The following is a 16,323-nucleotide window of genomic DNA, read 5'->3' on the forward strand; positions in this document are numbered from 1 at the left end:
GGTACCCTACAATGACTACGTCTTTACTACATTTATCTTTAAAGAAAAGGATGATGCCGAATTTTGCTGGTTTGGACAAATACGGACTGAATCCTTATTATGTTTGCCGAGGCGGGAATTGTTTCGTGCCTTATTCCATGGGTGAACATGCTTTTAATTTGATAAAGGAAATTGCATACGAAATTTGATGAAGTGCCAAACTTACTCCAAATGTTTCTCGAGTTGAATTTAACTAACTTATTTAAACTAGATTAAAGGAATTAACTACTAGAAACTGTTACTAATGGGATTCGAACGTGGTCCTATATACTGCCTAACGAGATCCGATAAAAAAAACTCAAAATAAATCAAAACTAAGTTGTATTTAGCAAGGTTGAAGCATTCTAACCTATACATATAATATATAGCTGAAAGGGAATCTAGCTATCACTATGTCAACTATTCATGTATTCCACGAATTGCATAATTGCATCCTTCGCACAACCAAACAACTATGAATCATAATACTAAAAAAACTAAAACTTCAGTTAAGTATAAAACTAACTATTGTTTTATGCTATTGAGTTACAAACTAGCAAGTCACACGAGTCCATCAATATCTTATAACACTATAAGTATTGCAGCAAATGATTAAACTTCTTCAACATCTTTCATTTCATGCTTTCAACTGTTACGATTACATCAATGTGGGATTCAAAATGTGTACCGGGAATACTGAAATGGAAAGAAGAAGAAGAAGAAGGTAGGGGAAATCAGCAGCAGTAGCAGAAGATAGCAACAACAATACAGCAGCAATGACAATCCCAGGCAAAATAAACCAAGCAGTAACCCGATGATACAGTACCCAATGTCGATTTTTCAAATACTCAAAAGGGAAAATCCTAAGTCTTGACAGAACCAGTAGCAACTTGATGCTAAATTCCAAACAAAAGGATGAGGAAAAAGCAGTGTTTTCAGTTTCAAATAAACAGGAATTTCTTTTCTGTCTCCCTCCCTGATTTCTGAACCCTCTCTTTCTAATTCAAAACTGTTTTCTGTCTAGTCTTTAGCTTCTCTCTGTATGTGTGTATTTGTATATCTCCCTCCTCTCTCTTTTCAGTCTGTCTGTTAACTAATGGAAAACCTTTATATAACCTTCCTCAGCCTCTTTAACAGCCTGTAAAACCATTCAAACTCCTTCCCATTTCCTGTTGTTTTTCCACTCAACCATTAAAAATAAAACCCCTCCCATGAGATTCCCCTGACAACACACTAGACTTCCATTCCCTAGTAGCAGTATCAAAACTATACAATATTTTTAACTAGTACATGTTGATGTATGGGGACCATATAGAGTCCCAACCTTTGATGGAAATAAATACTTTCTAACTCTGGTAGATGAATTCTCAAGAATGACTTGGTTGTTTCTTTTAAAGCTTAAATCAGATGTTTGTGTTGTGCTGAAACAATTTTTGTATTATGTAAGAACTCAGTTTGACAAAGGAGTTAAAATTTTCACAACTGATGATGGACCATAATTTGTAAACTCAATTTTTACAGAACTGTTTCAAGCTCTTGGAGTGGTGTATAAGAGAACATGTGTCTATACTCCTCAGTAGAATGGAGTAGCTGAGAGAAAGCATAGACACATCTTAGAGGTTGCTAGAGTTATGACGTTTCAGGCACACAGTCCTCTAAAGTACTAGGGTCACTGTATTCTAGCTGCAACTTATGTCATAAATAGAATGCCCTCTTTAGTCCTAAATGATGCATCACCTTTTGAAAAGATGTATAATAGGAAACCTTCATTAGAACATTCGAGAGTAATGGGATATCTGTTCTATGCAAAATATGTACAAGTACATGACAAGTTTATACCAAGGGCAATCCTTGCAGTGCAAATGGGATATTCATCAGTTGAGAAAGGCTATGTACTCTTGAATTTGACTAACAACTACTTCTCTGTTAATAGGAATACTATCTTTAAAGAAAATATTTTTCCCTTCAAATGATCCAAACAACACCAACTCTCATTCCCCTATTTTCTTGCAACCTGATACCTCAACCTATGATCCATAATTCACATCTCAAAATGGAATCAACTCTGGGCACAACATAGAGATCAATCATGAAGAACTAGAGCCCTATACAGATTATGAAGCAGAAATGTTTCCCAATGAACTCCCTATGGTAGACGATTTTAAAGAAGAAGCAGGTCCATCAAATCATAGTCCTGTTCAGGAACAAGCACCTGCACAAGCATAGTTGCAAGGGCATCAGTCTCCACAACCTGCTGGCATTAGAAGATCTATAACAGATAGGAATCCACCTGTCTAGATAAAGGACTTTGTTTCTCTGAATGTTCATCAGAGTGTTCCTTATAGCATAGCCAACTATGTAACTTATAGTGGTGTTTCTCCCAAATACCAGGCATATCTTGTAGCTTTCTCCTCCATTGTTGAGCCTTCTTCCTTTGTTGAAGCCAGCCAAACACCTATGTGGGTGGAGGTCGTGCAATCAAAGATTGAGGCACTGGAAAGTAACAATACATGGGAGGTAGTATCACTTCCTAAAGGCAAGATTTCAATTGATGGTAAGTGGGTATATAAAGTTAAATATAAGGCTTCAGGAGAGGTGGAGAGGTTCAAGGCCAGGCTAGTGGCTAAGGGATACTCTTAGACAGAAAGGATTGACTACAAGGAGATTTTTCCCCTGTAGTCAAGATGGTAATTATGAGGATATATAGTGTTATCTGTTGTTGCTGCTAAGAGGTGGCACATCCATCAAATGAATGTGTATAATGCCTTTTTGCAGGGTTATCTATTTGATGAGATTTACATGCAGTTGCCACCAGGATTTACGAGCCAAGTGGAGTCACATGCTATCTATAGGCTCAAAAAATCCTTACATGGGTTTAAACAAAATGTAGGACAGTGGAATGAGAAGCTTACTGAAGCATTGTGTACATTTGGATATTCTCAAAGTCAATACAATTACTTTTTATTTTTCGAGAAGCTACCAGAAGGCACTGTTATTGTGCTTGTGTCTATAGATGATATGCTAGTAACTGGTACTAGCTTACAACTGATAGAAGAAACATAGACAGTTTTGCAACAAACCTTCAAGATGAAGGACTTAGGAGAACTAAAGTATTTTCTAGGGATAGAATTTGCCAGGTCTGAGAAAGGAATTCTAATGCATCAGAGAAAATATGTATTCGAACTCATCTCAGAACTTGGACTTGGAGAGCTAAGCCGGCTACAACACCTTTGGAGATGAATGCAAGATTGACTACAAAGGAGTATGATGATCATCTGAAGACTCACGGAAGTGCAGAAGATGAGTTATTGCCTGATTCAGGAGCTCACCAAAGACTAATTGGGAAGCTGTTGTACCTAACAATAACAAGACCTGATCTAGCATTCAATGCACAAACTTTGAATCAATTTCTACAGCAACCAAAAAAATCCCACATGGAGGTAGCTATGAGGATAATCAAATATATTAGAAACCATCCTGTCCAAGGAGTGCTACTTTCAAGTAATAACAAAGGCACACTGGAATCCTATTGTGATGCAGACTGGGCTGCTTGTCAGCATTCTAGGAATTCTGTAACAAGCTTTCTAATAAAGCTAGGAGATTCCTTGGTATCCTAGAAGTCGAAGAAACAAGCTACTGTCTCAAGAAGTTTAGCAGAGGAAGAATATAGAAGTTTAGTAGCTACAGTTGCAGAGTTAGTTTGGTTAATTGGATTAATAAATGAGATTGGATTTAAAATTCGGTTACCTGTTGATATCTATTAAGATAGCAAGGCAGCAATACAAATAGCTGCCAACCCTGTGTTTTACGAAAGGACAAAACATATTGAAATAGATTATCATTTCATAAGGGGAAAAATATATTGGGATTAGTTAACACCAAATATGTAGGAACAAAAGGGCAGGTGGCAGATTTGTTAACAAAAAGCTTGAACATAGTTCGCATGTGTACTTTAGTTCCAAGGTAGGTGCGTTTGATGTATTTGCACCACCTAGCTTGAGGGGAGTGTAGAGAAAGAGGTTACTTAGTTGTACATAGAGTAGGGGCATTCTAGTCTATTTATCATTAAGGTGGTTAGTAGTTTGTTAGGTCAGTTAGTAGAGTAGCTAATTATAGATCATTTTGTTATGATTAGCTAGGTTGTATAAATAACAATGCGTAGTGTACTGTTTCATTGAGTTAGTGAACGCATATATTTTCTCTCTTTTCTATTTCACTTCTTCTCTCAATTACATTGTCTTGTCTAGGGTTCTTCATCTCAAATCTAGCAATTCAGCAACTTTCCCATGTGTATCTTCAACACCTTCATCCAAAATCCAATAAATTGGAATTTTATCAATTCTCATTGTTGTCAATCATGGAACAATAGCACAATTTTCATAGTTGATCTAATTCTATCCAACTTCACAAACTCACTATAAAACTGCAGGAAAGCACTAACTATTTAACCTGGCAAGCTCAAGTGACTAGCTTGCTATCTGGTTATGATATCCTTTCTTCATTGATGAAACACCTATCGTTACCCGAATACATCAGCTTGACGACAATGGACGAGAATACTTGAACCCTTTATACAAACTGTGGCAGCGACAAGCAACCTCATTTACGTACAATGCCATCATGGCCTCCTTTGATAGCCCAATCTTCCTGTGCAAAACATGCATTGGACATCCTGCAAACAACATATGCTAATAAGTCACAGTCATGAGTATTTGGCCTACATGAGATACTATCTAACTTAAAGCGTGATTCACGACTTATCAGTATTGAATACATGAGGGAGATAAAATTTATCGCTCATGATTTAGCAACTAATGGTTCTCTCTCACAAATAAAGAACTGGTTATCAAAGTCTTAAGGTTTATTCCACTAAAGGTCATTTAACTATCTTCCAATTTCAAAAATGTCATTCAGCTATTTTGTCACTTAAAAGTAACTCAAGTTTACCATTATCCTTTAAAAGTTATTTTGGCTCAAACCCCTATCCATAAATCTATATGGCATAAAATTTAATGAGAAAAATCCAAAAATAAATGTCATATCAGTCTAAGTGAACTATACCTACTTTATATTCATTTTACCTTAAATTCGATTTCACTCGTAACCCAAATGCGTTTCAATAAAAAAAATTAAATGCCACATCAGCTTAGAATAATTATCCTATACTACAAAATTCTTGTCTTGTCTCTGATAAAATGCCCCTTTCATGATTCTTTTATACTAAAAAAATTCTTGCCTTGTCTTTTCCATAGTGCCTATTTGGACCGTTTTATAATTTTCTAATATTACTATATTCATCTTACATAACAAATAAATGTATCATAAGTACATAAGAATAATAAGGCTAATAAGAACTCGTTTTTACAAACTACTATTCCATTAATTTTAAAGTGTTGCTTATTAAATAACACCATCACACAAAAAACCTACTTAGTAAGCATCACATAAAATTAAAGTGCATAATGAAAGTTGTCGACACACCTGCAATGCAATACAGAGAGCCTATAGCAGTAGTTAGACAAAAGAAAAACAAAATATGATGTGTCATTAAGACTATATCTATACGGCCAAAAACCCAAAAGAAATTCATAAGACCTAAATTTTCTTAAATTATCTAGACTTCTTATTCTGCACATCAACCACAAATCTAGACATGATTTTTCTCTTCACATTCCTACCTCTCTTTGAACTAGCTACAACAAAAGTTCATCAGAACCTTGTTTCTCTAAAAACCCTAATGTGCTAAAAGTGCTCGATACTGGTAGGTGCGTATTTTATCAGGAGAAAGAAGGGAAACGATGATTTTTCATATTAAAATCTAGTTGGATTATGGATAAAATTGGGTTTAAGGAGAAATGAGTCTAAAGTAAGTATGGTTCATTTAAGCTGATATTGGCATTTATTTTTGAATTTTTATCATTAAATGTTTTGTCATGTTAGATTTATGGGCAAGGGTTTGAGCCAAAGTGACTTTTAAGTGATAATGGTAAACTTGGAATACTTTTAAGTGACAAAAAATAATTGAGTGTCTTTTTTGAAATTAAGAGATAGTTGGATGACCTTGGGTGATATTAACCCCAAAGTTTTAAGTGGTCTCTGTCCTGAATAATAAAAACTCTTTACTGCTATTCGATCCTAGAACAATATTATATTATTTGAGGAGTTATTTGACAAGCTCCTTGCACATGAAGTATTCATTAAACACTTTGAAAACTAAAACCTTATAATTACTGTGTTTACCCCAAAAGCGGATAACAATTGAATTTACACATAGTTTTAAGGACACGTGATTTTACTTGGCATAAATTGAGAAAATACGTAAATTGATATTGGCTGTAAATAGAAATAAAAGCAAATCAAAGTAAATGTATAGCTTTGGCCCTCGAGCTAGGTCGCCCTCGAACCAAACGAATATTACACTGGAAAATATGAACAAAGTAACAGAGTATTGAAAACTTAAGAGAAAGCTAGTATATTGCTTTATATTGCGTAAATGTGATGCATTTTACAAATGATCAGCTCCCCTTTATATAGTAGGGGAGTCCTACCCTTAATACAATTCTAAATACAGTAAGAAATCCAATGATTAGCTAATTAACCGGCCTCTTCTTGATAAGTGCCGTGATTTCCGCCGTGATCCTCCTCCGATTGTGGATATTTTGGTTTTCTGTTATTTGGCTTGACAAGCTTCCCTCAATCTTACTCGATCTCCATCCTTCCTGGTTTCAATCTTGGCTGACCTCAATCTCGATCGATCTTTGGGTCACTAGCTCAGCAATCTATCTTTACATCACGGTCCGATATAACATGGGGTCGAACCTTGGCCTGCCACATTCCATGGCAAGCCCAATTTTGACCGTATGCAGATAGTCCCCTTGTTTCTCGGAGAGAAGACGACGAGAAATGATATGAACATTCCCAATCTCATCTCGATGGGTCATGACGTAAGCGACGAACCCGACCATAATGTCAGCGACAAGTGGATACTGAAACGTCCCGTCGGTTCGGGTATCGAGGCATTAAATGCCAGTCAGTTGTTGTCGGCCACTACCGGTTCTGAACCATCACCAGCTACCTATAAAACCCTACCCTTTCCTCATTCAAACTTTTACACTCAAAGTCCTCCCTACCTTTGCTTTTTCTTCAACAAGTCTCTCTACTCTACAATCTTCACAACCAAATTCCTTAAACCTTAATCAAACCGCGTATAATCCCATTCCTTTTTTCTCTTATTTATCAATGGCTAAAACTTTCAAAATCGTGCCGCAAAAAGAGGCCGCTTCTTCATCATGACCCGCCGGCTATGAGGCTCTGGTGGACCCCCACCTTGAGGAATTTGTTCTACCAGGGTGCCCAACCAACGCTGACTTTAAGCTCGAGGTGTATATGCACCATTACCAAAGACATCCTCAAAAGGGTAAAAGAGTAGTGTAATTGGGTGAACAAGGATGTAGTAGTTCCTACTCCTGAGGAATCGATTACCACTCGCATGGAGGAGTATCTAAGTTTTTACACTTACCCCTTCATGATAGGTCCCGTAGAACCCATCATCGTTGCCTTTTGCAAGAGGTACGATGTCACCTCGGCCAAATCCACCCTTCATTCTGGAGAATAGTTATTTTCTTTGTTACTTCACAAGTAAAATCGAGGGATGTCCCTTCACCCTCGATCACATTATGCACCTCTACAGTCCCCGGTTCTATCGAGAGGGGCTGATTAAGCTTGTCCGCCAGGCTAATAGATCCCCATTCTCCAATATAGACGAGTCTCATGATCGAGGCTAGATGGTCCAATTTGTCCGAATAAAGACTTCGGACATGATGCCTACTGAAAATATGTTGTTCCTTGAGAAGTGGAACATGAAGTGTAAGTACACTTCACCTTGAATGTTTAATTTGCTATTTTACTTCCTATTTCCTTTGCTCATATTTGTTTTGGTGTTGCAGTTGAGGCCCATATGCCGGAACCAATTTCAGAACTTAAGCAATTGGCCGAAAGCCTAGTGTCACAGAGACCCTACTCAGAACATGCCTAGATGGAGTTGTCTAAAGGCCAATGGGAGGCTCATAATTACGGTAGGTTTCTTCCCTGGAATGGCTATTGCCTACGCATCTTCTCAAAATTACTCATCCTTTTTATTTTGTATGTCTCGAGAAGGACGTTACAATGAGACCACCATCTGGTGATGAAGAAGTCCTTCCCCAACCACCTGCTCTGAAGCAGGCCCAAGAAAAGAAGAGGAAAGAGGCTCTGAGTCCCCTAGGCCTAGAGAAGAAAAGACTGGCGAGGAGATATCATCAGCCCAGGGGCGCTGTTACTATATTTTCGGACTCAAATCCACCAATTAAGGGATGAGTCCAAAGAAGAGTAGGGAGAAGACAACTCCCAGTTGGTGGTCTGTGCTCGGGCTGGTTCTTCGACACAAAAGCCCTCGAAAAGGAGGAAATTGATGAGGGAGCTTCGGCCGAAGTTCTAGAGCCATAAAAAGTCAAGGCCGCTTTGTCCCAAACTGAGATGATCAAGGAAGGAATCGGAAGTGAGGCTTCTTGAATAGCTAAAGATGACTCGAGGGATGATCTCGGAGTGACTGATATCTCTGAGTCCCCTCAATTGTCGGATGCCATAATCCGCGAGGCTGCTAAATTGGTAGGTCGCTCTTGTAAGGGTCTTCAAAGGGTAGTTGACATTTATGGTTTCTTGGATGGGGTGGAATTCGAAGCTTTGGAAGATATCACCGGGCTTGGTGACTTATTGGTGCCAAAGAAAATGTCATCACCGTACATCGCTGGGCCTTTATCGAACCCAAAACTAGTGGACCAGTTTCGGCCCCCAGTGCTAACACTGATCGTAGACGTACCATAGTGATTACTATGTCGGATGATGCTTAGGTCTATCTCCCACCGCAGGGATCGCTATCTACCTGAGATGCTTGGTGACCAAAGAGGACCAAGCTACGATGGATGCGGTGGGAGCCGCTTGACTGTTCAACGAGGCCTAGCATGCTTTGAATCGGGTAACTTCTAGGGCCATTCCATTATCTTTTTAAACTTTAAATTGTAGATAATTCTAACATTTTCTTCCTTACTTGTAGGTTTTGGTGTTGCGTAACGAGGCCTTCCTTCGAATCTAGGAGGAGCGCAAGGCTGAGGTTCGGGACCTCACTGAGAAAAGCGATACCTACAAGCTTCTCAGTGAGAAGCTTCAAGAAGATTTGGTGACACCTCGAGATAAGCATGCTGAGATGGCCGAGCTGGTATTCCAAGTGCTTTACGATAGTGAAGATGAGTTGGAGATAACAACTAACAATCCGAATCTGCAGGTTCGACAAAGGCTCGAACATATCAATGACCTTCAGAGACAAATAGATAACATATGAGCCAAAGTTGAAAAGTTCAAGGGGTGTATGGACATCTTAGCTTCAAAAAGGAGGTCGTCCAAGCAGAGCTGGAGTCATCCAAGTCTCAGCTCTCAGATGTAAGGGAGAAAACCTCGGCACAGGCCACAAAATTCAAGGAGTTGTAGTCCCAACTGGATTTGGCCATCTCTGATAAGGCGAACTTGGCCAAAAAACTCGAGGTGGTCAAATCTAAGGTGGCCATGACCAACAGTAAAGTTGATGCTAAAGTGGCCCAATTTAAGGTTGACATCGAGGCCATCCAGGCGAAGGCTAGGAGTATCATGCAAAATGGCAAGCTCGAAGGGAAGCCCTCGAGGAGGTTCAGGCTCAAGGTTTTGATGTTGTGGCTGAACTCGAGACTGACAAAGCAGCGGAGACCGGAGCCTGGAAGTTGGCCGTTCCTAAGGAAGACTCCGAGAGCCTAAGCGGATCCGAAGATGGGGAAGATCCCGAGAATGGAGATGCTGCCTCCAACAAAGACCATGCTACTTAGGCCTTTGTATTTTTGCTTTCTTTTGTGTCTTTTTCGAGGCCATTTTGGCTGTTGTAAATTTTTTGTATTTGGCTGATCTGACCTTTGTAAAAAAGATTGTTTATATATATATATAGGCTTTCTACCCTTTTCGGCTCTCAAACTTTTCCTTTCTTCTATTGCTTGTATTCACAAAGGTCAGAGTGTCTTAGCACAAAACAACTTAAGTTGTATAAGTTTGAACAAATCCTACCTTCACATTTTTTAGTTTTGAGGTGCTTTGGATTTGGTGTCATGGGGAACTTTCTCCCGAAATAAGTGATTTCAAAATGTAGTTTTTCCTAGGGTTAGCCTTTAACACCGATTATGTAAATTTCGAAGGCCTATTTTTGTTACGGGTTTCGGATTTCTCCGAGCCGTGCTAATATGGCCATGGCCTTTTAATTTTGGGTGTAGCCCTGTGGGCTTGCTTCCCCCAGTTATCCAGGCTTGCGAAAGATAATAGTCCCCGAATGGGTATGGTCATGGCCTTTAAAATTCGAGGGTTGCCTGATAGGTCTTGCATCCCCGATATTTTATTAGCTCGATCTATTTCGAAGTTGGTTTCCGAACGATAGTCCCCGAGTGAGGGATTGGCCATCCGAAATTTGATTATAATTGGCCCTTGAGCCTGTTTTCTTAAGATATCGAAAGTATGGTATTGTAAAGTGGAAATTTTTCCAAGACATAAGATAGTTGCAAGGAAGTACTTCTCTTTATTCTTGTAAAGAATAGTCACACATGCATACATGTTTTATTTCAAGGCTCAAGCAATCTATGTGGGCACGGTTCGTTTTGACAGTTTGTCCCTTACAATAAATCATACCTATCGAGACCTTTCTATTTCCTAATAATTTCCTTGCTAGGACAATTCGATATCCGAGGGTAATCCCCCCCAGTATTCGAGGTTGATTGTAGAGAAATCTCAGATACTGTAAACACAGTCTTTGATATCAATCGTGATCGGCCTTTGATTCAAAGTAAGCACGATCCATTGTTGCCTCGTTAAAAACCTCGCCGGAAAACCTATTTGGCACAAAATTGGTCTAAGGAAAAAAGAGTACAACGAGTGCTTTCAGACCTAAAGACTTCATGCCGATAAATCCACCTAAAAATGTTAGTTTAAAACAAAAGGAAAATAGAAAAAGGTCATACCTTGCTCGGTAGATGTTCTCTATTCATCGTTCTGAGCCTGTAGGATCCTTTTCCGGTTACTTCGAGAATCTGGTACGGTCCTTCCCAATTTGGTCCCAATTTTCCTTCATTCGGATTTCGGGTGTTGAGAGTGATTTTCCTAAGCACCAAGTCCCTGACGCTGAAATACTGAAGATTGGCTCTTCAATTGTAGTATCTCTCGATCAGTTGTTTTTGGTTGGCCAATCGGACGAGAGCAGCTTCACGTCTTTCATCTAATAATTCTAGGCTCGTAATCAAAGCCTCATTATTTGATTCTTCTGTTGCATATCAGAACTTGATACTCGGTTCTCCGACCTTGACTGGTATCAGAGCTTCGGCACCATAAACTAATGAGAATGGGGTAGCCCTGGTACTAGACTTCGATGTTGTACGGTATGCCCAAAGAACCTCAGGCAGAATTTCCTTCCACTTTCCTTTTGCGCCTGTTAGCCTGTTCTTAAGGTTTTGGATAATGGTTTTGTTGGTTGATTTGGCTTCTCCATTTCCTCTGGGATGATAAGGTGTTGATAGGATTCTTTTGATCTTGTGATCTTCGAGAAATTTAGTCACCTTGCTACCGATGAACTGTTTTCCATTATCACATACAATTTCAGAAGGCATCCCGAATCGACATATGATGTGATCCCAAATGAAGTTGAAGACTTCCTTCTCCCTGACATTCTCGAAAGCCTGTTGTGAGCACGTGATTTTCCCTATGTGAAATACTCCTTCAAATTAAAGAAATAGATTTTTCCCAATTGTTTGCAATTTTATAGGATTTTTGTAGGATTTTTTTGTTAATTATTTGCATTTCTGTGCATGTTTGCTTTTATTAAAATCATGAAAAAATACCATGCATTGCATTGAGATTTTATTTTCATATTTTTAGGATTAATTACTTAATTAATTATTTTATTAAGATAAAAATTACAAATATCGGTTCACTTTTACATTTTTAGCTTTCAATTTTAGATTAGTAATTTTCTCTTTTAATCTAGGAGAAATGATTTTTTGTAATTATTTTAATTAGATAATTAGCTTAGTTTTGCAGATTAGATTAATTTAGGATTTAATCTAGGTTTTTAATTAATCAAAGAAATAAAAAGAAAACAAAAAGAAAAAAAGGAATTGGGAAAGTTTAGTTTAACTTTGAATTTGGGCCAATTTTACACCCAAAGCCGTCCAAACCCAGGCCTACTACCCAAATATACCCGGTCCAGTCCATTTACCCGTTTCAAACCCTTCAGTCCCTGAGACATCTGAAACGACATAGTATGAAGTCAAGACTATGTCGTATTGAGTTTAAACAGTCAATTAATCCTGGCTCTTTAGCTTCTCTCATCCAACGACCAGAAAAGCCTCACTCCACTCGCTTAAAAATGTCAAAACACCCTCAGATACAACCTAGGACCATGTCCATCATCTCCTTTACCCCTTCTATCTCAACGTCGTCCGCCACCTATCGAAAATTGCCAGTGGCGGTGGTTGGTCTCCAAACTCCCTCAAATCTTGACCATATAACCCCCATCATCCCTCACTCCGAATCCACTGCTATTTCTTTCCAAAAATAACTCAGCTTCCTTGAATTAGAAATCTAAAATAGCAATAAAATCTTTTTCGTCCCTTTTTGTTTAATCCCCCCCCCACCTCCAATCTGTCCTCTTCTTGATGTTGAACATGTGTGAGTCGGCTAGTTTCGATGTAAGGATCCAATTGGCTAAAGTTTCGATTTGTGCATGGTCGCCGAATTCTGGGTAGCAATCTCCGATGTGCCTTTATTTAAAGCTTCTATTTCTTCTTCGTTCTTGGCTCATGATGAGGACTGTGACACAGAGCACTAGTCGTTGAATAAATTCTGGTCAGTGCTCATGTTACAGTTCCCACCATTGGCTGAGGTCTTCTCGCCAGATGTCATCATCTCTGGGCCATCGATCTATTTGGTATATTTCTCTTCCTCTTTATCTCAGTTAGGTTTAGAACATATGAGTTTTTAGTCGATTAATTTGGTAATAATAGTTTTAAAATGTACAGTTAATCACTTTTTTAGTACTTGTTAATTTTCTCCTTTCCTTTTGCTCCTTTTCTTTTTGTTTCTGCTTCTTTAGAAAGTCTGATGTTAGTAGGGTTCAGAACTCGGTTAGTTTGGATTTCTTGTGAGTTTGTCTGCTCAAAATTTGGAATTGGGCTTGCTAGTGCAAGAAGCCCAAAGAGATTGTTGAGGCTTGTTAGTGCAGAAGCCCAAAGGGCATATTGGTTCAAATGTATGGTAGGTTAAAAGTAATTATCAAAGCTTTTAAGGGGTAGTTAGGAGAATTGAATAGAAAGAATCTTTCCTAACTATCTGGGAAGCTTCTAGGAAGGTGGAAAGTGGGTGGTTTAACAAACAGGCTTAAATTTAGGGTCTGAAATGAACAAAAAGGGAATTGGGGAAGGGTAATAGTAAAGGAAGAAATCTGATTATGCTGCCCTAAAGCCTTTCTATAAGAGGCTCATTTTCCTCATTTCTAGGGTAGAGATTTAGGACACAAAAAGAGAAAATGGCTAAAAGATATTGCTGAAAAAAGAACCATCTAGTTGTGAGCTTTTATTTTCTTTTGGCTAAAAGTTTGGAAGTGAATCTTTCATGGGCTTTTTTGGTTTTCTAAGCTGAAATATGGCTGGTTATTGAGGTTGTTGGTTGATTATCACTGTTGTTCCTTGCTGCTGAGCCTTTTATTTTCTTGTTGCCATAAGCTGATTTTCAAACACATTTTTTGGTTTTTGCTTTGGTGTATCCAGGTACCCCTTTGAATTCTTGGAATGTGAAGTGGATATGAAGATGCATGTGTGTTAAGGCTGGTGTAATTAGTCATCGTTTTTCAGTAATTGGTTTCTATGTTCTATTAATTCGTATATCTCATTTGTTAACCACTGTCCTGCCTCACAATATTAATAGATATAGACTTGTATTTAGTATATAAGCTTCATGTAATGTTGAATCCTTAAGGTGTTATATTGTGATTTCAATTGTTAAATGTTGAATTTGGCTATATTAAAGTTTGTATATCAACTGAATCCATCATATTTGGTGGTAAATAGTTAAAAGTTTTAGCTGAAATTTCGTTGAATCCTTACATGAATAGGCAATAGAACTCAGTTTTCTTGTTGTGAATGAATAATTGTGTTAGACAAGTTTTCTTGGTTCTGAATCTGTAGATAGCAACTTTAATTCAACATTATGTTTAGCTGTAATCAAAGTTGGAGTGTGATTTGCAAAGTTTTTTTGTGTTGGTAAAATTCCAGATTTGTATTAATGCTTTTGATGCTCTAATTGAGTCAGATATTGTAAAAGGACTTAACAAGGGAGTCATGCGAGCCCATCCAATTTTCTAAGGGCTATTTGGACTTTGGATTTCTTCCATTGGAATCCATCTGACTCACAAGCCTTTGGCCCATTTCTTTACTTGCTATTGTTTTGTATCATGTCTCAAGCCACATTGATTTCTATTCGGCCAATTTATTAGACCACGTACTCTAGTTATATATTCATTAAAATTGGCTTATTGTCACATTCATTTTGTACTACGATTTCTATTAAAACGTTATTTTGAGCGTACTACTTTTGAAATCCAGGAGATATTGTACTTCAAAAAAGAAAATTAGTTTTCCCAAATAAATCCATAACCATAGACCTCATCATTTTTTATATTGAATCTCTGTTTTATCACGAACCTCGTAGTTTGCTTCAGGCACATAATTAAATCATCACAACTATGGGTATGGTTCTCGTGGCATGGTTGTAATACTTAATTTCAAATTAGTTTTAAATATGAATATCCTAGTTCATTTAATTGAATGCATTTCCTTTTAAATAAATTGAGGCGTGTCATTCACACAATTGAATCACTTAATCTATGACCCTCATATAATTATCTTTATTAATGTATAAACATGCTTTAAACTCTCGTAGTTTTGCTTTAGGCGCATTAATTAAATAAATTGTCATAGCTATGGGTACGGTTCCCGTGACGTAGTTGTGATGCTTAATTTCTAAAATCCGGGGGTACATTTATGTGATCCGACCACAATTTAATCTTGTTAAAAAATAAACATGTTGTAGATCGTGGGTACGTTTCCCGTGACATGATTTGCAATGTGTAGTCAAATAATTAGTTGTATGACAATCGTGGATTTTTAAAAGCGGTAGAAGGAATAAAATGCACAATGGGTTTAAAATATGTAATTAATCAGATAATTAGGCCAATAATAATAGTTGAGCGATCATGCTAAAATCACAGAACCTGAGAATGCCTAACACCTTCTCCCGGGTTAACAGAATTCCTTACCCGAATTTCTGCATTCGCGGACTGTAAAACAGAGTCAATCTTTCCTCGATTCGGAATTTTAAACCGGTGACTTGGGACACCATAAATTATCCCAAGTGGCGACTCTGAATTTTAAATAAATAATTTCGTTTTGATTTTTTGTCACTTTAATTGGAAAAATTCCCCTATACCCTTTGTGGGGTAGAAAAAGGAGGTATGACAGCTCTGGCGACTCTGTTGGGGCTAAGAACCCAGAACTTTTGTTTCAGGGTTCAAGAATTCGAGCTTAGAATAATTGTTATATTTGGCTTTTATTTATTATCTGATTTTATTTACATGTTTGGGCCTAATGTGCTAAATATTGCTTTTTACTGCTTTGATATTATCTGAACTGTATATAAACTACTACGAAACCCCTCTCTTCTAATCTTCTGAGAAGCGCACGCTAGCGTGACTTCTCTTCTATTAGTGTCATACCCTAATTTAGAACGAGGTTCTGAAAAGTTGCAAAGTCGGATGATCTTTTAGTTATCAGTACGCTGACCTGCCTCCCCCTCCCCCCCTCCCGGCTCGAGTTGTCCGCTCGGGTAAATCAGGTCTAGAACAATACACCCAGGTTTTAAACCTAGAATAACACAACCTCATATCGGATCCCTAGTAGGAACGTTTGCTTGCATCATGTGCATTTGACTTTGGGGACTCAGCACAGGGGTTGGGTCTATCTAGGACAGGTGTACCCGAAAATAAAAGACCAACCTGATTTTTTTTACGTGCTACCTGCGCATTCATTTGTTTCGGCTTGCATGTTGACCGGCTTCTGGATTAGGTAGGAAAATCAAAGAAAAACCAAGTTTGAGGTAGAGAGGATTTCACTCGTGTCCAAGAAAGATGATGTTCAAAATATCCCGAAACTCTGC

The 16,323-nt window shown here is 38.1% G+C and overlaps 1 protein-coding gene across 1 annotated transcript; it reads left to right on the forward strand.

The window, feature by feature from the left end:
- Positions 1–3,254: 3,254 nt before the first annotated feature.
- On the forward strand, positions 3,255–4,582 carry LOC138886020 (uncharacterized mitochondrial protein AtMg00810-like). Its single transcript, XM_070167041.1, has 2 exons — positions 3,255–3,626; positions 4,448–4,582. Exons 1-2 carry the CDS (start codon positions 3,255–3,257, stop codon positions 4,580–4,582), a joined length of 507 nt encoding a protein of 168 aa, XP_070023142.1.
- Positions 4,583–16,323: the final 11,741 nt, after the last annotated feature.

Source organism: Nicotiana sylvestris, chromosome 2 (assembly GCF_000393655.2).
Source record: "Nicotiana sylvestris chromosome 2, ASM39365v2, whole genome shotgun sequence".
NCBI classification, from domain to species: Eukaryota; Viridiplantae; Streptophyta; class Magnoliopsida; order Solanales; family Solanaceae; genus Nicotiana; species Nicotiana sylvestris.

Excerpts from the sequence above, each read along its gene's own strand:
- LOC138886020 (XM_070167041.1), top strand. The coding sequence starts at position 3,255 with ATGAATGCAAGATTGACTACAAAGGAGTATGATGATCATCTGAAGACT. Across the intron at positions 3,627-4,447 it reads TAAAGCTAGGAGATTCCTTG|GAAAGCACTAACTATTTAAC; the intron begins GTATCCTAGAAG and ends ATAAAACTGCAG.